Source organism: Halichoerus grypus, chromosome 4 (assembly GCF_964656455.1).
Source record: "Halichoerus grypus chromosome 4, mHalGry1.hap1.1, whole genome shotgun sequence".
Lineage (NCBI taxonomy): Eukaryota > Metazoa > Chordata > Mammalia > Carnivora > Phocidae > Halichoerus > Halichoerus grypus.
The window spans coordinates 100,792,308-100,818,732 of NC_135715.1; the positions used below are offsets into that span (position 1 = coordinate 100,792,308).

At 44.9% G+C, this 26,425-nt stretch overlaps 1 protein-coding gene across 8 annotated transcripts in view; it reads left to right on the top strand.

Moving 5' to 3' along the window:
• The window catches only part of MGAT5 (alpha-1,6-mannosylglycoprotein 6-beta-N-acetylglucosaminyltransferase), a 557,249-nt gene that overhangs the window by 403,269 nt on the left and 127,555 nt on the right, over positions 1-26,425 (top strand). For all 8 annotated transcript variants that reach the window (XM_078070704.1, XM_078070706.1, XM_036106945.2 and 5 more), the window contains 2 exons: positions 11,172-11,248; positions 12,323-12,412. In XM_078070704.1, coding sequence (XP_077926830.1) covers positions 11,172-11,248; positions 12,323-12,412 — 167 coding nt within the window. The remainder of the gene's footprint in view (positions 1-11,171; positions 11,249-12,322; positions 12,413-26,425) is intronic.

Here is a 26,425-nt window from a genome sequence, read left to right on the forward strand (position 1 = left end):
ATGTTGATGGCTGATTGGTTACACTTAGCCACTGGGGGGTGGATTCGTTTTCTCGGTAGAACACTCTACCGAGTGTTGGAGTTGGAGTATAAGACAAAAACAAAAAAACAAAAAAACCTGCTTTCCATTTCTGGCCTTTCCTCTTCTCCAGTGCCCCTACCTTATTTTAACGTTTACTGTCTACTGGGTCCTCAGGGCGGCGGCTGCCCCTTAGAATCACCTGAGGTGAGGGGAGCATGGAAGGGGGCAGTGACTGACCCATTGGCCACACCATTTAAGTCAGAATCTCAGGAGGGTGGGGTACATTTTTAAAAGCTCCCCAAGTGATTTTAATGTGCAGAGAGGGTCAAGGAGGGCTGATTTGTTCTGTGACCTTGGCCAAGTTACTTAATCTCTCTGGGCCTCAGTGTCTTCTTCTGTGAAATGGGGATAACGTGTATTTATTGCCTGTGGTTCCTGGGAGGAGGAGGTGTGACGTAATGCATGGGAATGAATTACAGAAGGAGCACGTAGTTGGTGCTGTGTCTGTGTTGGCTCTTGCTGTGCCTGTTCCTCTATGTGCTTAGCTCTCACATTCCTTCCTGAATATTCCTAGTTGTCCTTTAAAGCCCGACCGAAATCCTACTTGGCTGCTGATGACTTCAGGTACAAACTAGGCAGCTGTAACAACATAGGACACAAGGACAGTGCTCAAAGGAGACAGATGGTTTCTCTTTCACACGATAACCCACTAGCAAGCAGTGCAGGCCTGCCCCCATGCGGCCCTGCCCCCCCACCCCGCGGCGGTTCAGGATTCCCGGCGCCCCCCCCCCCCTCCGCCATGTTGCTGGGCCATGGCATGTCCATCTCCCAGCCCGCAGGAAGAGGGTCAGAACTAGAGATTCAGCCAGGCAGACTGTCCTGAAGTTGGAGACTGCCTGTTGTTTCCTCTCCCATCTCCTGACCTGAACATAGTTCCACTGAGCTGCAAGAGGCCCTAACACGGTGGCCGGGTGTTCAGCTCAAAATTGGTTACAGTGGGTATGAAGGGCCACGAGAGCTGGGTGGGTGGCTGATGGGCCGAGAAGTCCAGCTTCTTCCTCTCTTTGCCTGCGCGTCTGAAGGTCGTGTTGCGGGAACTTACTCTGTGTTGCACGGTATGTTAACAACTACCCTTTCTGGCGTGCAAGTGTGCAAGCTGGAGTTACATTCTAGACTCCCTCAAGCTAAAGATGGCTTTGTGTTCCTGTGTATCCTTCTTAGGGAGGTACTGAAAGCTTTACAGACGCTCATGTAGGTACAATATTTTGTGGAATGAACCCGTGGTAGGCTTTTTTGTTTTTGTCTGTGTGGTTTCTGGGACAGCTTTATTGAGATACAATTCATATACCATGCAACTCACCCATTTAAAGTGTACAATTCAGTGGCTTTAAGTATATTCACAGGGTTGTGCAGCCACATCACCACAGTCCATTTTAGAATATTTTTATCACCTCAGAAAGAGAGCCTGTTCATTTTCACTACCCCCTGCCAACCTCTCCTTCCCCCAACCCTAGGCCACCACTCACCTACTTCTCTCTGCATAGATCTGCCTCTTCTAGACATTTCATACATATGAAACTATATAGTATGCCGTCTTTTGTGACAACTTTCTTTCACTTAGTTTAATGTTTTTAAGGTTCATCTATGTTTGTAGCATAAATCAATAGGTCATTCCTTTTTATGGCAGAATAATATTCAGTCACATGAATATGACACATTTTGTCTATCCATTGATCAGTTGATGAACATTATGGTTTTTCCCCACTTTTGGCTCTTCTGAATAATGTTACTGTGAACATTTGTGTATAAGTTTTTGTGTGGATGGAACATTTTCAGTTCTCTTGGTTGTATACCTGGGAGTGGGATTACTGGGTCAGATGGTAACTCTATTTTTAACTTTTGAAGGAACTTCTAGCCTGTTTCCCAAAGTAGCCACACCATTTTAGATTCCCATCAGCAGGGTTTGAGGGTTCTGATGTCTGCACATCCTTGCGAACACTTGTTACTATCTGAGTTTTTGATGATAGCTCTTTCACTGGAGGGCTGATACTGATGTGGTATCCCCCCGTGGTTTTGATTTGCGTTTCCCTGATGACTAATGACGGTAAGCTTTCTTCTTCTAGGAATGGCAGGTTTTCTGCCCACTCTACATATGTGCTCCTAGGTGTGTGATAACCACCCTCTTTTCCTTGAACATTCCTAGAAATCTGATATGCTTATATCAGTAGGAATGCCTGGGGGCTTATCAGAATGCAGGGGTGTGTGTGTGTGTGTGTGTGTGTGTGTGTGTGTGTGTGTGTTTATGTGTGACATTCTTATAGACTCTGCCTCTCATACTGAAAATCTTAAAGATAGGTTCCCTTTTTAATTCTGTTTTACCAAAAACAGAGAAAACCTTATTAATGCTGACTTAAAAGCTTTATTTGGCAGATAATCCTGCAAAAAAAAAAGTGAGAGAGGGTATGACAAAGGGAAGCATAAATAATCCAGGGTTATTTGGCTGTTACTGTGTTTTCATAGTCCTTACGAGTTCATTCTTTTTGCATATTGGTTTCATTCTTGAAGAGTACACAGAAAAACTGTACCTTGAACATGATTTTCTCCCTGACTTCCAGTATGTCCATAGTATTTGTACATGGGCAATACTGTAGCTCTGGGTGCTTAGCAAGTCCACGAGGCCCTTGGAGTTGTAGAGAGGCGTGAGAATTTGTCATTTCATCCTTCAGAGTTGACTCTTGAGATTACTTGTGCAGAACATGAAGGTGGTGGTGTGCTTTTTTTTTTTTTAAGATTTTATTTATTCATTTATTTGAGAGAAAGAGCAAGAGAGAGATTTAGGGGAAGAGCAGAAGGAGAAGGACAAGCAGACTCCCCATTGAGCACAGAGCTGGATGTGGGGCTCGATCCCACAACCCTGAGATCACAGCCCCAGCCAAAATCAAGAGTTGGATGCTCAACCCACTGAGCCACCCAGGCGCCCCAGTGATATGCCTTCTCTTACAATGTGGTGGAAATCATCTTGACTAGAAAACAGAGGCCTGGGTGGAATGTGCAGAATGTCTTGTATATGGGAAATACTTAATGAGTTTTCTTTAATCAGTGAATGAATAGAGCACTTTATTTCTGTAAATCTTGGTTTTATGAATCAGGAAACATCAACACTTCGCTAATAGGGCTTCAGAAGTCCCTTGCAGCCTTAAAAATGTTTGGTACAATGATTGTATTTCTAGCTTCCTAGGTTAAAAAAAACAAAATAAAAGCAAAATAGAAACAATTCTTTTCAAGGTGCCCAGTATCTGTCCCTGGGGGTCTGTGAGGGAGTTGAGCCCATTATCCATTGTTGGTCCCCAGCTCCTTTTGGTGGGCAGAGAGCTTCCTGTTCCTGTGAACCCTGGGACTGGAATGACTCAGTTATAGAAATTAAATCACTTTTTTTATAATGCAAATATAAAGTGGCCCTAAATGAATATTTGCCAAACCGAGAATGACTGGTGAGGTCATTTTTAATGGGAGATTATATTTCACCCATGGCTGATGTCTGTCCGATTTATTGCTCTTAACTCCTGAAGCCAGGCCAGCTGATGGAAGTGCCGGCTGGAGCCTGGTCCCCAGTCTCCAGGCTGAGTGCAGAGATGGAGTCTGTTCCCGGCTGGCGCGGAGCAGCAGGGCCCGTGACGTGCACACGTGGGAGCTCAGCAGGGGCCATCTGATAACGGGGGCTGCATGTTCCTATCAGGTGTTACAAGAGAAACACTGCCTTGTCCTACACACAAAATGTGATCACTGGAGACCCTTTATCTTTTGAGAGGAAATATGTGTGGGGTGCCTTTGGGTGGAATCGAGCCCTCGATCCTGACAATGGGTATCTAAGCTGCTCACGAAGGAACTGGACCGGGAGACGGACCTCAGTTCCTTCCCTAAAACTTCCCGGGGTGGACACATGGTCATGGTGAGGTTTCTGAGACTTTTTTTTTTTTTTTTTAACCTACTGTTTCTTCTTTTTTCTTTCTTTCTTTTCTCTCCCTGTCCCTATAAAGTAACTATGAGGGAGTCAGACGCCCTTCACCTATCAGATGCATGTTCAGTTCTAGATACAAAGTTAATGGTGCTGTTCTACAAGCATGTTCTACTGTGCTCTACACTTGAAAAGAAGTGCCATTTCTAACACTAGTCATCTTTGCTATAATTAATACACGGAGGGGCGCCTGGGTGGCGTCTGCCTTTGGCTTGGGTCATGATCCCAGGGTCCTGGGATCGAGCCCTGCATCGGACTCCCTGCTCAGCGGGGAGCCTGCTTCTCCCTCTCCCTCTGCCTGCTTCTTCCCCTGCTTGTACACACTCTCTGTCAAAAATAAATAAAATCTTTAAAAAAAATTAATACATGGAAAAGCGAGCCTTGACAAGGAAGCTCCCTTCTTGGTAGGGTCAGCTTTCACTCTGAAATAACTATCTTCTGTGTGGGGCTCACTTATGAATGCCTCTCTGTCTCCATCCTTCCCTCCCTCCCCTCCACCTCCTCACGTTATCATCATTGCCCAGGGTCATGGACTCAGGCTTCTTACATGGAGTGCCACCTAGAAACACTGATACAATTGGAATTAAGGATGACACCGGACTACAGCCTCTTTTTTTTTTTTTTTTAATTTCTAGATCATGGGGCGCCTGGATGGCTCAGTTGGTTAAGCAACTGCCTTTGGCTCAGGTCATGATCCTGGAGTCCCAGGATTGAGTCCTGCATCATCAGGCTCTCTGCTCAGCAGGGAGTCTGCTTCTCCCTCTGACCCTCCCCCGTCTTGTGCTCTCTCTCCCTCTCTCTCATTCTCTCTCTCAAATAAATAAATAGAATCTTTAAAAATAAATAAATTTCTAGATCTCTTTTGTTCAGCAGTAAGGAGTAGTTATCATTAACTTTAAATAATTAGTATAGGTGTTTCATGAGGCTACATAGTTAATAGTTGATGATGTTTTTAAAGGCACACAGGATGGCCTGTCTGTGTACGTGTGTTGAAGTGGTCAGCTAAAAGATAAAGGTATCTTTGTACAGTACCCAGCGGATCTTGTATTTGACTTAAAATACATCAGGACAGTTCACTTACAACACTTTCAGATCAGATCTCACAAAACAATAAGCCTGTCTTTTTATTTATTTTTTTATTATGTTAATCACCATACATCATTAGTTTTTGATGTTATTTTTTATTTTATTTTTTTAGTATTTTATTTTTTTATTTAAATTCAGTTAATTAACATATAGTATATTATTAATTTCAGAGGTAGAGTTCAGTGATGCATCAGGCTTATATAACACCCAGTGCTCATTACATCATGTGCCCTCCTTAATATCCATCACCCAGTTACCCCATCCCCCCACACCCCTCCCCTCCAGCAACCCTCAGTTTTTTTCCTGTGCTTAAGAGTCGCTTATGGTGGATGTGAGGGCGATCTGGCTGCGACATCTGTCACCCCATTGATCGCCAGGGTTGATTCGGCTGATCTGGCTGGCTAGGCGGGTGTGGCTGGCTAGGCGGGTGTCCCCTTCCTCCTTCACCACTCCATGTGCGCCCCACCCGAAGCTGCGCGCTTGGTCGAAGAGGACGACCTTCCCCGATAGAGGAGGACCATTCTTCGGTCAAGGGTATACGAGTAGCTGCGCTCCCCTGCTAGAACCTCCAAACAAGCTCTCAAGAGTCTCTTATGGTTTGTCTCCCTCTCTGATTTCGTCTTGTTTTATTTTTCCCTCCCTTCCCGTATACTCCTCTGTTTTGTTTCTTAAATTCCACATATGAGTGAGATCATATGATAATTGTCTTTCTCTGACTTATTTCGTTTAGCATAATACCGTCTAGCTCCATCCACATCATTGCAAATGGGAAGATTTCATTTTTTGATGGCTGAGTAATATTCCATTGTGTATATAGATATAGACGTACCACATCTTCTTTATCCATTTATCTGTTGATGGACATCTGAACTCTTTCCACAGTTTGGCTATTGTGGACACTGCTGCTATAAACATTGGGGTGCACATACCCCTTCGGATCACTACATCTGTATCTTTGGGGTAAATACGCAGTAGTGCAATTGCTGGGTCGTAGGGTAGCTCTATTTTCAACTTTTTGAGGAACCTTCATACTGTTTTCCAGAGTAAGCCTGTCTTTTTAAATGCCAGTAAGGTATGAACACCGGTAACTCACATGGGGGTAGGCTGCGTCCCCTCCCTGCGTCAGAAATGCCTCTTCTTTCCCCGCCGCACGTTCCTGCCATTTTTCCTTGTGTCGGACGCAAATCCCTGCAGCTCTGTCCCAGAACTCAGCATTCTTGGTGCAGTGATTCTGAGTGAGGTACTTTCTTCTGTGGTACTTTCTCCCCTCTCCGCTTCTCTGGAATTGGAGCTGTTCACCCCTTTGTTACATTTGTTCGTTCATTTGTTGAAAAGAATACTCTGGAGCTGGCATATTGCAGGTGCTGTGCTGGGCGCCGGGCCCCAGCGCGGAGGGGGCCGTCCTGCCTCGCCGGGGGTCTTGGCTAAATGTGTCTGACTCTGTTGTGTGAGGTCTCTCCTTCGCCCTGCTGCAGTACGCTCCGTGAGGACACAGACCATGTCTTGTTGCAAGGATCCAGCTTTGACATTTCAGCACACGGCAGACAGCACATTCTTGGTGACCGTGGGCTGAGTTTGGAGGTGGATGCTGATGATTTTAAAGTTTCTCCTTTCCAAGCTGTGAGATGAGGTAACTGCCTTCCTTTTCAGGAGGGTGCAGTTAATACAAAACGTGATCATGTATGTTTCCCCCCTTAGAAAGGCAGGTAATACCTCAGGGGAAGTTATCACCCACCTTCGTTTCCTGCTCCACCTATTTCTGTTCTCATCGCCTCTGAGCCCGTCTGTACCACTGGCTTCTGCCGTCTCTGCCTGCCCTGCTCTCTCCTTCCTTCCTTAGAGGTGGGGGGGGAGCATGACTAAAAATCCTCATGTGTCAGGGTGCTTGGGTGGCTCAGTTGGTTAAGCGTCTGCCTTTAGCTCAGATCATGATCCCAGGGTCCTGGAATCCAGCCCCGCCTTGGGCTCCCTGCTCAGTGGGGAGTCTGCTTCTCCCTCTGACCCTCCCCCCACCCACGTGCATGAGCATGCTCTCTCTCTCAAATAAAATCTTAAAAAAAAAAAAGAAAAGAAAATGCCACTGTCACTCTCAGCATGTCCCTCTGTCAATATGTGTGCATATACGGGGACGGACTGTCTCCACACGGAGAACTTGACTGCACGCTTGGCAGGAACACCCGCTCTGTGTGTGTTCATGAGCTCTCTGTCACTTCTGGTCCTCCTGCACATGTGTTCTTCCTGAGTCATAAGCATCTCTGACCGTAAGAAAAGAGTTTTCTTAGATTAAAGCCAGTATTCTAGCCCCTGCTGCACTGTGTGGGTCCAGGTGACTGATAAAACAGCAGGATTTGCACACTGAGGCAATCTGCCCTCTGTAATACCTGGTTGACAATGCCATAGAATAAGTGCAGAGATGAAGTTTTTGGAGAGAGACATGGCGTGGCTGCTTTGGGAGGGTAAGGGACGAAACAGAGTCCTGAACAGCAGGAAGTGCTGAGCGTCTTTGCTTATGTCAACATCTTTTTCCCCCTTGCCCGTTCACCATTACAAAAACAAAAGACATTGGGAGAATGTCATGTCGAGTGAATGGCAGGGAGAAGCTTCTAGTAACATATTGTGGCAGAATCTGGTCTTCTTTTGAAGGGGCTTAATGTACAGTAAGCTAGGTCTCCCCTGAAAAGCAGGAACATTAACCTTTGTGGGCCTGAATTTTTGTTTTTTAACTAACCTTAAATTGGAGGCTCTTCTCTAGGTAGCAAAGTCTTGTGTGCACAGACTAATAAAGACATTATTTACTGAGTTTTCGTCATTGTGATGGAAACAAAATGGGGAGCTGCCTTCTGAGATGTGCTGAAACTCCTCAGGAGGTGGGAGGTGCTGGAGGGTCACACTCAGTTTACTGGAGGTCAGGTTACTGGTGGTCAGATTCAGGGAGCAGCTCACTCCTCCGTGGGAAGCCTGGCACTTCCTGTGTCCCCCTTTCACAGATCCCTCCTACCCCAGAGCCTTAAGCCATTTCACTCCACTTCTGGGCATCATTGTTTATTCAGACTCATCACTGTGTAACTAAATGGAGAGAAAATTGGCCCTAAATTAATGGAATTGCAGAGAGAACCCTGTTGGATTAGCTGTCAAGCTGCCAGGTGGAAGAGAAGGAAAAACCCGGGTCTAGCACAGGTCTCGTGCTCAGTCTAGTTCTCCCTGAGCTGAAGAGTTGGTCAGGGGAGGTGGAGCAGGGGGCCATGTGTGTTTATTCAGTCAGCCTGCACTGACTGAGTGCCTGGTGATGGGGCGGGCCCATGTAACCTCCCCACAGCGTCCTCATCCTAGAAGGGGAGATGGACCATGTGGAGGAAAGAACGGGATTGCTCAAAGCCACAGGAGAGATTTGAGCAGGACGGCGGCACTAAATCCTAACTACATTCTGGTTTGGCCTGGGAAGAAATGGTTCGGCCTGTTTCTTACAGAGGTGAATCTTGAACCGGGTCTTTAAAGAGGGGTGTTAACCAGGTGGACAAAGGGTAGGGGTAGGGGCCAAGGAATGTCTACAGGTATCCTCCAAAAAAAGTCATTTCAGCAGGTCTTTGCAAAAACAAGGATCCTCATTTTGAGACTCTCTTAGCATAGCAAATATAGGGGGGGGTCTGTGTCTGTTTTTGTAAATAAAGTTTTATTGGAACACAGCCACACCTATTCATTCCCCTATTAAATGGGGTTGCTTTCCTGCTACAACCAGGAGTGGCAAAGCTGGGCAGACACAGTGTGGCCTGCCAAGCCTCATATTTACTATCTGTTCCTTCGCATAAAAGGTTTGCCAACCCTTGGCATAACAGATTGTTATTCCTTGAAAGTCTTTATGAAAAGGACCCACACTGTCAGCGACCAGGCTTTGATGGCAGGACTTCATGGACTTACTGGTTTATTATACCAGCCGGTGATTTCTCTTCAGTCCACTTTACCGCACCTCCAACTCTGTAATCTCTAGTTTCCATAATTTCTGGCTCTGAATGTCTGGAACTATAATAGTGCTTAGAGTGTGCAGAGCAGGGGGGCATTTCTTCCTAAGCATCCCCTTAAATGTCCTGTTACCCCGACCCTCAGCTGTTTCAGACTCTGCTTACTTTCTTGGAACCTATGCTGCTTATTTGCTTGGTAAATGTTGCCAAGCAAAATCCGAAACAAAAATAGGATCAGCAGTCATTGAAAAGCATCTCTGTTCTTTGGGGAGGCATCTGTTAGTGGGTTCTGGAGCTCGCTGGCCCCCTTACAAGTGAGAGAGAAGGGGGTTGCTGTAGGGAGATCTACCACCTCGAGCCTGCATTCATTTCAAAACCACGGAGAATGTGTTTCCAGAAGATCTGTGCTTTTGAAATACTGTTTTCCTAGATACATTGAGTGTAAGTTGTGTGGAATTATATAGCAAATGCCAACTTTTTAAGCACCTACTACGGTCTGTACTGAGAGTCCGCTGTTGGGAGTGCCAGACTAGACTTTTTACAAATATTAACTTATTGAGTAAGAGCTGGATGAAACAGAGATGCACTTATTTCAGTTTTACAAGATGGAGAAACAGAGGCTCTGACACACTAAGTATCTTCCATGTTAACTACTAAATGACACCGCCTGCAATCCATGATAAGAAGGATATTGATTCTATGCTCTAGTTATGTGAGTAGCTGGTGGAATGTTCCTGAAAATGCTGAATCAAGAGGTGAAGAATCTCTCTGTTTCAGACTGTCAAAAGAACTAATTTTCAAGGACAGGTACAGCTTTTGTTTTAGCCCCAGCAGCTACCAACCTCATTTAAATACCACTGTCAAATGATACTGTAGTTTGGGATCTAATTTCTCATTAGCACTTTGTATAGAAAACTGTTGGCAGTAAGTAATGGTGACATTTTCCAAGCATGTCTGGAAAATATTGTTGGTCCCCGAAGAGAAGCATGTAGGTTTAGAGTTGTTCCAGTTTCCAGCTGAAATGATGATTCCTAAACATCACTCTGATCTTAACCTTCCCTTCTTAAAAGCATTCAGTGCTCTGCCATGCCCTTAGCTTAAAGATTAAAGTCTTTACTAGGGCGCTTGCCAGAGGCCTTTCTGGTGTGGGCCCTGCCCGAGCTCCTGTCTGACCACTCAGTACCTCCCACTTTGGCATTCCCCTCGGAGCGTGTCCCTGCATTTGGAGCCTCCCCAGTTCCTCAGACACCATCTCTAGCTGGCCCCTTCACCTGATGCACTCCTGCTTCTTAGCTGAGATGTCACTAGATTCAGGAAGCCTTCTTTGAGCCTGGAGACTGGTGTGCATGCCCTGCCCTTGGTCCGCTCTAACATAATGTCTGTTACACTGCTGTTCAGTGGTTTACATATTTGTCTGTTGTCTACCACTAAACAGTAAGCTTTTTAGTTTCTTTTTAGTTTTGACTCTGTCATCAAAAGGAATCGGAATCCACTTGAGCTAACTAATAGAAGTGGAGTTGATCCGTGAGGAAATAAATACCTGAAGCAATAAGGAGATCTCTGCAGAAATTTAAGGACCAGGTCCCTAAGGAGCTATCCCTCGCAGATGTGTCTGGTGGCTTTCTCCTCTGCACACCAGTTCTGTTTGCCTGTCTTTAGCCGGCTGCTCAGTTCAAGCACATGTCCTGAAGCTGCTCCTGACCTCAGTCTGTCTGTGTAGCTTAGCATGGCCCTGCCAGCCCTGCTGGTCCTTCCTAATCTCATGGCTCCATTGCCTGGTCTCCATTTGTTTGGATTCTGTTGCCCAGTTGCAAATTTCCCAGCAAGCACTGTGATTGGTGTAGCTCATCCTTTCAAGCGAGGCCACATGCCTCATTGGTCTCTGGCCATCCAGCAGGTGGGCTGTCCTTGGGTCGGGTCCTCGCTGCAGACCAGCTAGACCTGAGGCCCGCTGGAGGGGTTCCACTGGTCAGAGCATGGCTCCCAGTATAGACTTCCTTTTTCTGTTTCTTTCCCTGCCCCTTGCTTGCAAGGGTGTTAGGTTTGTGTTTCATGAACTTTATGGTATCCTTTGTTCTCTCTCATCTTTACAGATATCATTAATGGAGCTCAAGAAAAATGTGTATTGCCTCCTATGGATGGCTACCCCCACTGTGAGGGGAAAATCAAGGTAAGGCAGAAGTAACGTCTGTTCATTCCCATCATCTTCTGTCTGCACCAATACCCTCTTCCTTCCACTCCCCTCTATGGAACCCCCCAGTAACACAGATGGCAAGCAAGCCCTTTAAGGGAGTCATTTCAGGGGTGCCTCAATCCTACCAGTTTGGGGCTGTGGCCATGACAACCCTTGTCTGCTTATGCCAACTCCATGGGGTTAGTCAACAATGTCTCTAACTGGTCAGACTGAAGGAGCCTGGACCACTTCGGGCGCCTCCTGTGTCTTTGAAGCTGCCTTCCCCTGGCGTTCCCAGCCTCCAGCATATGACCCTTCAAGGGCCATTGACAAGGGGCTGCCATTATGTAGGGTCCAGCTTCCCTCTCCCCCAGTCCTCAGGCCCCCGCCATGAGGTCTCCAGATTGTGATTTAAATGTCACATTAGCATTTGCAGCTGAGTAACCAGAGACCCTTGAGACACTCTTTCACTCTGAACATTTTTTTAAAAAATCCTTTTCATATGGCCTGCTGGTATGCAAGAGACCACTCCCCTGCTCAGCAGTTTTCAGAGAAAAAGTCTTGGTTCCGATGTTTGCTTAGGATGCTGAGACCAAACCCCAGAAGCATTTGCATGGTTCCTGTTCGGGACTCATGCGTGCCTTACACACCTTGCACGCCTGCATTCATGCTCTCTTGTTCCAGGCCCGGTACTGGAGCTTGTGAAACTGTAGCTCTGTGGGGAGATCTGTAATTCTCTTGGTTTTGACGCAGGGGTCCCCTTAGGCAGTTGTTCTTGATGAAAGTCCCCTGGCCACTGCCTGTCCTGGGCTTTACTGCCCTGTATGTCTTGCAGCCCTCCTGTACCCTGAGCACCTCTGCTTAAGGCCCAGCTCAAGCCAGTGTCTCCCTGTGGATCATCTAGGAACTGGGCATCGGTTGTCCTGACCTCAGCTCAGTGACTCTGAGCCCCAGTCTGAGCAACTCACTGCTCCTTGCCCTTCATACCCTTGCCTTCTCTGTCAGCGGATATGCGGGGCCACTGGTAACGGGCTGCTTATCAATGTCCTTACCTGGCTCTTGTCATTTCAGTGGATGAAAGATATGTGGCGCTCGGATCCCTGCTACGCAGAATACGGAGTGGATGGGTCCACCTGCTCTTTTTTTATTTACCTCAGTGAGGTGAGTCACTTCTCTGGCTCTGGGGTGTGGAAAGGTGTGCTTAGTCAGTTTTGCAGCTGAGCCTGGAATTCGAAAAGTCGAGAAACGTGCACTGTTTTTACATGGTGGACCTGTGGCTCCCTTCTTCATTATTTTCCCCTGCTCCTAAATAGGGTGATTTCTTTTTCCTTGAGGGGAAAAAACAAGCTGATGTAGCTGTTTATATTTTCTTCCCCCGATTAAAAAAAAAAGTCTAGTAAGATACATGTAACATAAAATTTTCCATCTTGACCATTTAGTGGGAATTAAGTACATTCATGTTGATATACAACCATCACCAGCATCCATCTCCTGAACAATTCATCTTGCAAACCTGAAACTCTACCCGTTAAACAGTGACTCCCCATTCCCCCCTTCCTCCAGCCCCTGAACACAACCATTCTAATTTGTCTCACTGATTTTGACTACTCTCACTACTCCTATAATTTATACAGCATTTGCCTGTTTGTGACTGCCTTATTTCAGTTAACTTGATGTACTCAAGATTCATCCATGTTTATAGCGTATCAGAATTTCCTTCCCTTTCAAGGCTGAGTAGTATTCCATTGTGTTATACCACCTTTTGCTTATCCATTTATCCGTTGATGGATACTTGGGTTACTTCCACCTTGTAAATATTGTGAATAATGCTGCTGTGAACATGGGTGTGCACACAACTCTTTGAGACTCTGCTTTCAGTTCCTTTGGGTGTATATCCAGAAGTGGAATGGCTGAATCATATGGTAATTCTGTTCCTATTTTTTTTGAGGAACCACCAAACTTCTCCAAAGCGATGGCTCCATTTTACCTTCCTACCAGCAACACATGAGGGTTCTAAGTTTCTCCACATCCTTGTCAACACTTGTTGTTTTCTGTTTTGTCATAGTAGCTATGCTAACAGGTGTGCAATGGTATCTGATTGTGGTTTGGTTTGCATTTTCATAATGATCAGTGATGTCGAGCATCTTTTTCATGTGCTTATTGGCTGAGTTAGCTATTTCTTACAAGCTGAGTTATTTACTTTTACCTTCTTTTTAAATCTTTTTAGCTGAGCCTTATTTTCATTTCTACCCTTAAATTTCAAATAGCAGCTTTTTTTTTAAGGGTTGCAGGACATTTTATGGGCCACATGGAATTTGCGTGTTGCGTGCTTCGATGATTTCAGTTTCACCTTGAGGAAAATGGAGGGGGTGGGGCAAGAACAGGGGAAGAACTGAGTAGGGAATCAGAAGCCGGCTTCCCCTCCACCCTTGATGGACAAAGGCAGCACTAGGGCCTTGTGAAATGGGTGCTGGCTAATTTCAGAGGGTATATACTGGGGTGTGCTGTTGCTGTTTGACCAGTAGTTAATACCAGCTCCCTGGTGCTACCACGCAGGAAAGACAGTGCCTCCATTTTGACGCTAATGACGTACTTCTGCAGTAATTTTTCGCATGAGACTCAGGCACCTCTCCTCTGTGTCACAGGGGGACAGGGGACAACTTTTAGGGATGGAGGCTAAACCAGTACTGCCACAGGGCATGTGGCCTTGAATTCTGTGGGGTTTGTCCCTTTCCTTTACCTTTATGTCTCTTTCCCTTCTGAGAGCCACTCAGACTTTTTTTGTTTTATATGGTTGCCCTATGGCCACCCCATGGCCATCATGAAGAGGCCTCAGAGCTAATGATAGTTAAATTATCTCTTGGAAATTAAAAGCACGGTGAGTTGGGTGTGTGATGCTCCTCATTAGCAGGCTGCTGGCAAATTAATTGTCGCATTTATTTGAGTGTGTTTTTGGCTGGGGTAGCCTGTGGCCCACCTTCTCATTTCCTTCTCCAGGGGAGTAAGGCCTGGGGCCCTGGGTGAACCTGCATTCCGATGGGAAGTCAATTAGAAGCACCTTCCCTGCCCCGAGGAAAAGGTTCCTTCTTCAGTTTAATTTTCAAAAGTTTCCTTCCCCTTTCCATTTGATAGAATTTAGCCAGAGTCCAGCTCCCTGACTGACGGACTGGGCTAATTTCACGCCTGCCTGAGACTCTTCATGTTGGGCGTACTGCTGAGGTACAGCTAGAGAATTGCATCCCACTCCAGCCTTCCCTCCGTCTCCCGAGCCAGAGCCGGGAAGGTGTGGGAGAACGGTCCAGATGGGAAGGGACTGCGATTATCTGTGACCTAGTTCCCTTCCTGTGAAGCTGCCGCCCGGCCCCACTCGCAGTGGAGGAAGGATGTGGCTAAGATGAGAACAGGGAGCCTCTAGTGAGTGTGGGGCAGATGGGGCTGTGGAAGAGTGTGATGGATCACGTGCTCTTAACACTGGGGCAGGCGTGTCTCACTTCAGAACCCGTAACTATTTTTCCTCTCTCCAAGGTGTGGAATGGTGCTTTCTTTGCCTTTTCCTCTCTCTCCTCATGCAGAGGATCGGGCTTTTCTTTCTGTTCAGCTGAATTCAGTTCAGTGATCACTTATCGAAAGTCTGTCATATTCATTGGATGTCAACAATTGGTGAGAACTCCGTTTTTTGGCACTACGATGTGCACTCAGGATGAGCCTAATGGAAGAAGAATGGATGCCGGTAGCGGAGCCAGAACAGGGTGGAGCGAGTTTCCCTACAGACAGAACTAGGAACTTCTTTTTAATTTAAATCTGAAAATAACCTCGAAACTCTGGCCTTTAAAAAAAATGCATTTTGAGGTACCTGGGTGGCTCGGTCAGCTGAGCGGCTGCCTTTGGCTTAGGTCATGATCCCAGGGTTCTGGGATCAAACCCCGCATCGGGCTCCCTGTTCAGCAGGGAGTCTGCTTCTCCCTCTTCCTCTGCTTCTCCCCCTGCTTGTGCTGTCTGAAATAAATAAATAAAATCTTTTCAAAAATTGCGTTTTATTGTAGCATCTTAATAGGTACTCTGTGAGAGTTGGAGGAGACTCTCACCACTGTGGCCTCTTGGACGAGAACTACTGCCTTAGAGCCTCATCCCCGAGGTCACACTGTTTTTGATGCTTTCTAAACACTATACTTCTGGACAAGTTACTTACCCTCTTTGTGCCTCATGTTCTTCCTTTATAAAATAATGTTTTTAACTTTGTTTTTTATCTTTTTTTATTTTTTAAAGATTTCATCTATTTATTTGACAGAGAGATAGAGCCAGAGAGCACAAGCAGAGGGAATGGAAGAGGGAGAGGGAGAAGCAGGCTCTGCACTGCTCTGCACTGTGGGGCTCAATCCCAGGCCCCTGGGATCATGACCTGAGCCGAAGGCAGATGCTTAACCATCTGAGCCACCCAGGCGCCCCAGCTTTTTTAAAGGATTCGGCTGTGATGATTCCTGAGTGTCTATGGGAACGTGCGTAGAATAGAGCCAGGCAGATAGATGACACTCAATAAACCCAATTGAGGCCTTTATGGTTTTTGATGTTGTCATTATTTGCGGACCATTAGGGGGCGTTTTTATGTGGGAATTTGGTTTTGTTTTACAATTAGAACCAATTTCTGGTTCTAACTCTAATTTAATTTTAGATCCTTTGATTTCTGGTGATGTAGAAATGCAGCTGTTACCCTTAACTTCTTTTTTCTGCATATGATGCTCGTGTTTGCATTGGAACTTGGAGCTGGCTGTCTGGAGCGGCAGTGTGCCCCTTGCCACCATTAATTTGAAATGACCAGAGGTGGTTTTTAAAGCCAATTAATTCTGTACTAGTATTTTTTTTTTTAATCCTGGATAGCATCCGTGTCTCTATAGTGCTGTTTTTGGTCTAGGTTTTTGTTTTGCTTTGTTTTCCCTCTTGCTTTTCCTTGAAACCTTTCTCCTTTTGTTACTTGGTTTAACTGCGTATCCTACGCCAGGTTTCTCTTGCCACTGGGAAAACAATGAAGAGAGACCTCTTCATTTGATTTGTTTACTTGATCAACAGATGTACCAGTCACTTTTATTCTTCTCTAAATCTTCATCGAAGAGCCAGTTCTGGTTTCCATTTACATTTAACCTCAGGACTTTGACAGAAACGAACAAACAAACAAAAAAAGCCACAAAGTAACTATGATCACCAGTTGAATCCAGGCACTGAGATTCAGCCCAGGCCTGGGGGATGGCCCTCAGCTTTCATTTTCCTTTCCTTCAGTTTTCAGTGTGCCAACTTCCACTGCATTACAGGGCTATGAACTTCTGCTTGTACCCTCACCAACTCGATAGTCTACATGTCTTTCTTGGTAAATCCCAGATAGAGCAGCCCACAGTATTTCCCCTTATGTTATACCCGAGGATGCTTGTGATGTGTCTGATGCTGGACCCGGGACTGCATATGGTGTGAGTCCATGCATTGCCCTTGTTGGGTGGAAGACAGTAAGAGGAAAATGACACAGTATTGAGGCTCACTGTATGCCAGACACCTCAAATACACCCAATCTCATTTACCGCCACCCCCCGTGCCCCCAACCCTGAGTAATAGCCAAATCAGAGCAGCTCAGAGAGGCTAAGTGCTTCGTGCTTCTGCACTTTGCGTTACTGTTGCCCCTTCATGTCAAAGAAAGACTGAACTCGGGTAAGGAAGTGATTTATTGCCTTTAACTCTGCATTCGGTTCTGTGCTCCAAACCTATTGTGTTTGAAATATGGCTCTAATTTAGCTAGTTTGCATTAATGAATCTTCATGGCCAGTTTTCAAATACTCAAAATTTTGATACCCTGCCCCCCAAAAAGAGAAACAACACTGATTCTCCTGAGGACGTACCTCGTGAAAGCCAGGTGCTCAGCCTTTCCAGGTGGTGGGAGTGAATGAATGATTCATTAGGCAGCCTAGCATTTCCAGATCATCGGGCAGTTTATTTTCTGTAACTGTTTTTGCGAGCCATGTAACTACTCCTGTTACAGAGACAAGGCTCTATAAAGTAATTACTCTGTCATTGTTTCAGGTATATTAACTTAGACCTCTGCAGAGCCTTTTACCGCTAACAGATTTTATGAAACTTAGAATGGACTTCTTTACCCCTGTTGCTATTACACTGGTAGATGGAGCTCATACACCTGACACCCACACATTTTTATCTCTTTACACAATTATTCTAGACTTCTTAATTTGTGCTGTTCTTTTTAAACACTTCTGTTGCTGTTGCATGTATAGTTGCTCGAAAATAAGCAAATTGCCCAGCAATCGATGGCCGGAGCTTAGGATATATACAAGCTGTTGCTTCAGACGCCAATTTGGGCTGGGCGAACGAGTGTGCGTGCTTACGTGCGTGTGTATGAGACTCCCTCATGGAGGAACAAAGGAAGCAATTTCATGCCTTCCTCATCAATCTGTGTCTTATATTTCAGGAACAACAGGCATAAAGGTCTTTGCCTCTTTCTGTTTTCCCTTGGCAATATGTAAAACTAATATTGGCTGAGCGTGCTATTAACCTTGAGTTTAAATTCAGCGTACTTAATCCCTTGATTAATGCCAAGATTAATGCCCAACAGCAAAGGTTGAAAGCTTAAATGTTTGTGAATGCGAGCATGAAATGAAATCCTAATAACCAGTACAATGATTTGGATTTATGGGCTGTGTTGGCTGCTAGAGATAACTTGGAAATGGTGTTGCATAGACTAATTTGTCAGAGTGGGCAGCAATGAAGAATTGACTGTTTCAGTTGCAAGAGAAAACCTGAATGAAAAAAAACATAACTAACATTTTGGGAAGGGTCAGGGAGTACTTTAAAAATATCCCTCGCCTGTTGCCTGAGAATACCAACACATGCCTTTGAAAGGTCTAGCCATTTGAGATGGGGAATTTCCTGTCTTTGAGATAATCATTTCTGGGTAGTAAAGGAGGTAGCAGAGATTGATGATCCGGTTCTTTTTGCTTTTTGAGGTCAGCCTTTCCTTGTACCTTTTTCATCCGTGTGTTTTCATTGCCTCATTACCTGAGTTCTAATGCATCCTTAGAAAATGGATTTTTTTTTTTAATGTCCTGAGTCTGTCAGTCCCGCTAACTGATCTGTCGGTTCCGTCCATTCAGACCTCCCCCTCCGAGTTTGTCTTCTTGGCGGCCCCTCCCGTTTGTAAGTTTCACGTACTGCATCACTGGTACTTACACTTCTTGCTCTGGCTGCCACGTGACAGGCGTGAGCAGGGCACATGGCAGGACAGGCCAAACCCCGCACCAGCACCTCTTGGCTCCTTGAAACGCACGTGGCAGACAGGGCTTCCGGGCAGCCGTCTCCAACTTGTGTTTCGCAAACTTTTAAGTACTGTCTCTTGTAATTATTATTGTACACCAGTAAAATAACTGCAACATTTTTATGTTTTGAACTTTTTTAATGTGGAAAATTTCAGACATACGAAAAAGAAGAGTATAACAAACTCCCATGGACCCATGACTGAGATTCAACAATTGTCAATTCATGGCCAATATCTTTTCATTTACTCCCCCGGCCCATTGTCTTGAAGCAAATTCCAAAGGTCTTAGGATCCGTGAATGTTTCAGTATGTATCTTTAAGAAATCCTGTGACTACTCCCAGTGTAACTGATAATACGACCTCATATCTAAAATTAACGTAATTCCTTAATATCATAAAATACCGGGTTAGCGTTTGCATTTTCTAGGCAGTCTTATAAATTAAAGTTTATTTATTTGAACTGTATTTCAAGTAAGGACAATATGCTGGAATTGTTGGTGTCTCTTAAGTCTCTTCTTAATGTTAGGTTCCCATCCATCTCATTCTTCCCTTTATGTTTTGTTTTTGTTTTTTTGAAGAAACGGCTTCATTTGCCTTAAATAGGTTGTTATACTCTGAATTCTGATGATTATATCCTTGTGTTATTGTTTATTTCCTGTAAATTGATAGTTAGATCTGTGACTTGATCAGCGTCAGGCTTAATATTTTCTTGCAAAACTTCTTCATGAATGCTATCGTCTGCTTCTGTCAGGAGGCACACAATGCCCAGTGTCTCTGTTTTTATGATGTTAACAGCTATGGATGATCCGCGCCTGGGTTCATTAATTCATTAGGGGTTTCTTCTTAATATATCAGGAATACTTTTTTTTAAGATTTTATTTTTAAGTAATCTCTACACTCACTGTGGGGCTCAAACTCACAACCCTGAGATCAGGAGTCACGCTCCACCAACTGAGCCAGCCGGGCGCCCCTTAGGAATACTTTTATGAAGAGAAGTGACTCTCCATCTGCATTTAGTTACCATGAGAAACAGCTCACATAGGAACCCTTGTTTCTCTGTTGGTTTCCTAGCATCTTTGACTGGTGACCAGTGCTTTGTTTGTTTGTTTGTATGCCTCTTGGTTTTTATCATTATGAAGTCATCAATTGAAACCTATTTGTTATGTTCTACCTACTCCAATTGTTTTTTTACCGGCTCTCCAACTGCCCTTTTTCTGACTGGTGGGAGCCGATTAATATTGTTTTCTGGATCCTTTTGACATGACCCTGATAGTTTCGAATGGTTTTTACCTATCTGGTATGACAAAATCTTCCTGGTTCCTCTGACACAATTTCTACCCTAGACCAGGAATTGGCCATTTGTCTCAGGACCACCGGTTCCTCTCAGTGGGAGACCACAGCCTAGGTGCCAGAAGCCTCCATTGTTCTTGGGTTTTGCTGAGTGCTGGGGGATGTAACAGTTAACAGAAAGATGAGCTTTCCTCCTTAAGGTTTTGTTTTGCAGGGAGAGACAGACAAAACCAAAAATAAAATGTGTATCTTTTAGATTGTGATAAGTACCGTGGAGAAAAGTAAAACAGGAGAGGGTACTAAGAAGTGCTTATGACGAATGATGGTATCAGTTTTAGATAGAGTGGTCGGGAAATGCCCTACTGAGAAGATGAGAGGATGATATTAGAGCACCAGTTTGAAGAGAGTGAGAGAGTAAGAAGTGCAGATGTCTGGCAGAGGTGTTTAGTCGGCAGTGGCAGCAATAAGTGCAAAGGTCCTGGGGTGACCATCAGCATCCAACAATAAAAACAAGTGCAAGGAAACTAATCTCCAGGGAGATTTTGTCTGTTTTGTTCACAGGGATAATGGTGCCTGGCATACATATTTATTGAATGAAATATCCTATTCAGAGCATTTTCAAAAAATAGGCGATCGATTTTTGTTTGTTTGGAGTAACTTCTCCCAGCTATCACCTTTCTAAACTTGAGAAAAATGTTGTGAAATTTGTAACTTTAAAATCTGCTAAAACATTAAGTTTGAGACATGATGAAGCAGGTGTATTTCAAGCACTTTTTCACAATTTAATATAATGCTCTTTCGTATTAGGTCTATAAGGCATGCAGGGACTAAGAGAATGGAATGAGCCAATTATATTAGAAGGCACAGCTTTCTTGCCCATCTTTTATTCTCATTGTCACTTGAGCATTATTTGCCTGCTTCTATGCTTCAGGCAAAATTGCATAATAACACAGAAGAGGTACTCTGTCCCCTGTGTCTAGAATGTGACTACCTCTATAAATCAGGTGCCTTTGGCTATCGAAGTGTAGATGCGGCCCCGAGGGGCCAGTGTTGCCACTGTGCCATGCGCAGCAGGACGTGCGCCCGGGGAGGGGTGGTTATGGGAAGCATCTCTGTGCATCCCTGTGTGGTTGGCTGCAGAGGAATTCGTTTACTGCCTCTCCTGTGAGGAGGAAGAGGCTTCCCCTGCGGTGATCTGGGATGGATTTTTGAGACTCTGTGACATCCTGCCATCAGCACCCAACTGGTTTTGGGCATGTGGAATACTTACTGTAGCTTTTGTTGAAGTTCTGCCCCTTCCCTAGCCCCCAGAGAACGGTGTTGGATTGCCCCAGCCCTTGGCGCGCTCTCGCACGTTTGGTCCGGAACTGTCTGGTCATGGTGTTCCTGCCTGCCCTGGTAGGGAGTAGTCGTACAGTATTAGAGAATACACAGGAGGCTCCGTGGCCTGTCTGGATACAGCTACGTGTGTGTGGCCGAGAGCTTTCCGCCCCGCTCCTCTTCAGTGAGATGAAGGGAGAGCCTGCCTCACCTGCCCCAGTGTGTGTTTCCGGAAGGTTCTCATGAAATGAAGACAGCGGGTAAGTGCCACCTACGTGGAAAAGAGGATCGTTATGAATATCTTTAGTGCTCAAGTCACGTCCTTGAACTATTCATTCACCACTCCAATAATGCTCGAGACCCTACTGTGTGCTTGGCACTGTTCTCAGAGCCCTGAGCAGGCAAATCAAAGTTTCTGTTCTGAAGGAATGTCATTCGCACGGGGCACAAAATCATTTCCACAAGTGCTGAGTGTTCCAAAGCGGAAAAAAAAAAAAAAAGGTAGAGTCGAGGTTACAGAGCAGCCAGGTAAGTAGGTCAGGGAAGGCTTCTCTGAGGAAAAGTCAGGGCATAGTGTGGAAGTCACAGAGTCACACATGGAACTCTCTGGAAGGAAGAATGTTTCAGGGAGAAAGAATAACAAATGCAGAAGCCCTGAGATATAGGGTTCCCAGGTAAAATACAGGGTACCCATTGATATTTGAATTTCTGATAAACAATTTTTTAAACTATAAGTAGGTGACAAATACTACATGGAGCATACTAATACTAAAAAAAAAAAAAAAATCATTATTTATCTGAAATTCTAATTTAACTTGGTGTCCTTTTTTTCATACCCTCCTGCCCCGCACCATACACACACACATTGGGCCACCCTTGTGAGGTAAGAATGTTCTGTTTGGACTTGGAAGGAAGGTCTCATATGAAGGGCAGGGTGAATGAGGCAGCCAGGGTTCAGGTCCCATTCTGTAGGATCTTGGTATAAATTCCAGGCTTTATTGTAAGCACAAGGAGAAAGCCTCTGAAGGGTTTGCGTTAGTGTAGGGTATGATCCACTTTCGGCTTGAAAACAATCCTCCTTGCACAGAACAGACGTCGGGGGCAGGAGTTGCCCACGGGGAGTGCTTACTGCTTTCATCGCCCTTACAGCACGGCCACACAGTAGGAGCAGAGCAAACTTGTTCTGAAGGATTTCCTATAGAAGCTTCAGGCAGTTATACTCTAACACTGAAGAGTGGACTGTGCTGGCGGGACCGAGGGACACAAAGGTCTGGGTTCCGTGCGCATCACGTGGTGATTAAGCGCTGGGACTCGGGGACAGCACAGATGGCATGTCAGTCCTCAACTGTGGGTCCTCCCTGGGCCGTGTCCTCATCCGGCATGATAAGTGGCCTTTCCCAGGGGATTATTTGAAGACCAAGTGAGGCTATGTGTGTCAAGTGCTTATCCTAGTGCCTGGCTCCTAGTACAGTGTAGCTTTTATTTTTATATTTAGTCTCCCTCGCCCTGCCCACCATACACACCATACACAACTGTTTCCTAACAATTTGGCCCAGATATTAATCAGCTCAGGTGTTTGGTGCAGAGGACCAGTCTAGAGAGCTGAACCACGTAGTGACGTGTAGACATCTTTTACCATTTGCATTGGCTTTTTGAGCCTTAGAAAGGGAAGTGGGTGGGGTATGGAGCGGAGTAGAGAAAGCTCTTTTCTTTTTTAAGCGTATAACTTCATGAGTAACTTCATTTGATATGTCATCAATATGATGAATACATGTATGTAGGTATGTATATTCATATGACTAGTCAGTGTATTAAATGAATACATACATAGTCAGCTATATCCTTTTGATATATAACCAGCTAGCCTGGATAGGATGATGTAGAATTATCTTTTTCAGATCTTATAGTGTAATAGGGTTATTAAGAGGTCACCTGAAGGGTACCTGGGTGGCTCAGTTGGTTAAGCGTCTGCCTTCGGCCCAGGTCATGATCTCAGGGTCCTGGGAACGAGCTCCGCCTCTGGCTCCCTGCTCACTGGGGAGTCTGCTTCTCCCTCTCCCTCTGCCGCTCCCCCTGCTGGTACTCTCTCTCACTCTCTCTCTCAAATAAATAAAATCTTAAAAAAAAAAAGTCAGCTGAGCCATCACCTTCATTTGGTAAGTGAGAAAGCTTGAAAGCTAACTGCTTTAAGTTTATATGTCTAGTCATTGGTAGAGCTGGGCACAGAGTCCATTTTGGCCAATTCCAAATTCAATGCTCTTTTCCCACTCAGCAGTCATCTATCCTCCACTAAGCTTGGTCTTTAAGGGAGGCTCTAACGTGTTCTGGTCAGGGGAGCGATAGACCCCAGTTGTCACCCAGTTCTGGAGCTCATTGGTGAGCTTGCCTTGGCAAGTTCCCATCTCCTTGGAGCCTTGACTTCCCCACACGTAACCTGGTGATGGTACCCATGTCACCTGGCTCTTTAGGGATGGGATTAAATGATGTAATGCAACAAGCTTATTTTTTTCCCAGAGATTCTGACTTACTGTAAACCCTCAGTAAGTGACTATATGCTTATGTAAGGTAACTCCTTTAGAAATTATTCTGTTAATAAACGTTCATTGTAAAAACTCATAATGAGCAGATTAGCATAAAGAAGAAAATGAAAAGCACCTGTAACACCCTCATCCAGAGATAAGCCCACCTTTCTTACACATTTTTCTCATTTAGTTTTGATTGCACTTACTATCTGAAAAATACAACATGAAATTCTATACGTCAGTGATCCATGAGAGCCAACACTTCACATTAATCACGAGAGAAGAGGCCATAGCAGTGCCTGTTCATTATTCTTTCCAAAGAGTCAGATGTTACTACAAAGTTATACCAGTTGTACGTAAATTCGTGCATATATATGTTAAATCTCCTACTAGTTTTTGCTGTAATTTTATTGCTTCTTTGCCCTCTTTAAATTCTAACTTGAGCTATATATGTATCTACTAGTGGTTTTTTTTTTCTTAAATATAACGAATTGTCCATTCTACAGGCCTTGCAAGTAAGTGTGACCCACATGAGTTGTTTAGGGACTTTGTTTTGACTCACATTGGTCATAATTAAGCTGCTAAACCTTCTCAGATCAAAGAAGTTTAAATCATTGGGAGGAAGCTTGTCAAAAATCAAATTGGTTTATTTTGTATCTCCTTATTCCAGAAAGGTGAATTATAGGTCTCTCTCTGTGGAATATGTGTTAATGTTCCAAAGTTCTAGACTGGCTGGTCTTTTTCTGTTTTTCCTGCCTCTTCAGTTTGTGGCCTGAGAATCGTGCGCTAAAAAGATGGGTTCTGGAAAAGGAGTTTTGCCTTCAAATCGAAGGTTATTTGAGTCATGGTTTGGCTCCTCTATTGATTGTTATGTGCGTGTGCCAAGAACTCAGGTGGTTTTTGGTGCTTAAGAGGTACTATGGTGATTTGTGGACTATTTGAAGGCTATCCATTTCCTTTCCTGGCAGAGGTCTTGAGGCAGGGCTCCCCAGCTCCCAGGAGCCAGGCAGGGGTGGGAGTGGACAGTGGGAGGGTCCAGCCACATCCATGTCCCTGCACCCGGAGCAAATACAAAATCCTGTCCCAGGGAGAGCACCAAGGGTCACATTTGGAAAAGTGTGGCCAAAGGCGTGGGTATAGGAAGGCACCAGGCTGACAGAGGCCATGAGGGTTCTAAGAAGCAGAGAAGAGATGGTAAGAATAATTTGAACTAGAAGAGCTTCCAGAGCAGGAAGGCAGTGGGCTCATTCTAGGGTCCAGCTTTCTTGGGAGGATGCTGTGCTGGGGGGTTGGACTCATTAAATGGCCCTGGGTAAATCAGGCAGAAAACAAAATTAGGGATTAGGAAGTTGAGTTATTAGCCTTGAGCAAGACTTTCCCTGAGTGTTATTAATGATGCTCTTATTTAGGAAAATGTTGCTCATTTGAGGGCTGTTTGTTTCAGTACTTGGAGTTACTGCCAGTACTGGCTTTCTTCCAATCTTGGTAATCCTCTGAGGTTTCAGGAAAAAAGTGGTTTGGGTCCCCCCCCACCCCCCGCTTCCCATGGAGAAATTGGTTTATGTATAATTTAATTATTTTGTTAGCCAGTCATCCTGACTGTACAAAACCAGCAACCTTAAAAACCCACCATCTTCATTCGGTGTCAGAGATGTTCATAATTGGTTTTTCCTCCATTACGAGTGAATATATAACAGGAAGATTTTTTTTTATTATTTATTTATTCATTTGACACAGAGACAGCTAGAGAGCGAACACAAGCAGGGGGAGCGGGAGAGGGAAAAGCAGGCTCCCGGCAGAGCAGGGAGCCCAACACAGGGCTCGACCCCAGGAGCCCAGGATTATGACCTGAGCCGAAGCAGATGCCCAGTGACTGAGCCACCCTAGCAGGAAGATTTCTTGCTAAAAAGCTAAAATGCACTGACTCCATTTTCTGTACTTTCAGCAATGCCCTTGAAACCTTGCAAAGTATTATCCAGTGATTTAGAGTAACAAGAACTGAGATAAATGATCACTTTCAAAGAGGAATTAAAGTCCTGAGTATTCTGTAGGGAAGTCCTATTTTAGAAGATCCCCTCGGACAGTATTTTCATCTGAGTGAATTTTGAGAGGTTCTTTTGAGGGTGGAAGAGCAAGGAGGGAATGTACTTTTCTTTGTCAGTATCTCGTCTCGCTCATGTCTCTCCATTTGGTTGACTTTCTTTATGCACAGTCTTGTTTCATCTTTCCCTGTTAGGCTATTTGTGGGGAAATTCTTTATCCTGACGTGTGGCCGTGAACATGTCGTTACTTAATTTAGTGTGAGGCTGACTTCAGATCTGTACCCTGCTCGCTCCTCCTCATCCGTTTTGTGTGGGGTTGAAGGTCTCACAGTGGAAAATGCTAAGCTGCAGTCCATGGGAAGCCTTCATGTTATAAATATGCCTCATAGCAATGTTTTATTTAGTCCATTTGCAAGAATTTAATTTGAAGTAAATAATTCACGCTGGCCTAAGATTCCAAGGTACAGATGTTTGCACTGCTGCTGGGACCAGCTGAGGCTTCATCTGCTTATAGGCTGCTTTTCTGCTGGTTTTTCCTCATTTCTCACATGTGTGGAGCCCCAGATATTGCTTCTCATGGTGATATTGCTGCAAGGTCTCCATAATTAGACATGGGCATCCAAGGCAAGTCAGTATTTTCTTTTTTTTATGAGTAAACCATTTCAGCTTTCCTCCTGGGGAGTCCTTTTGAGTC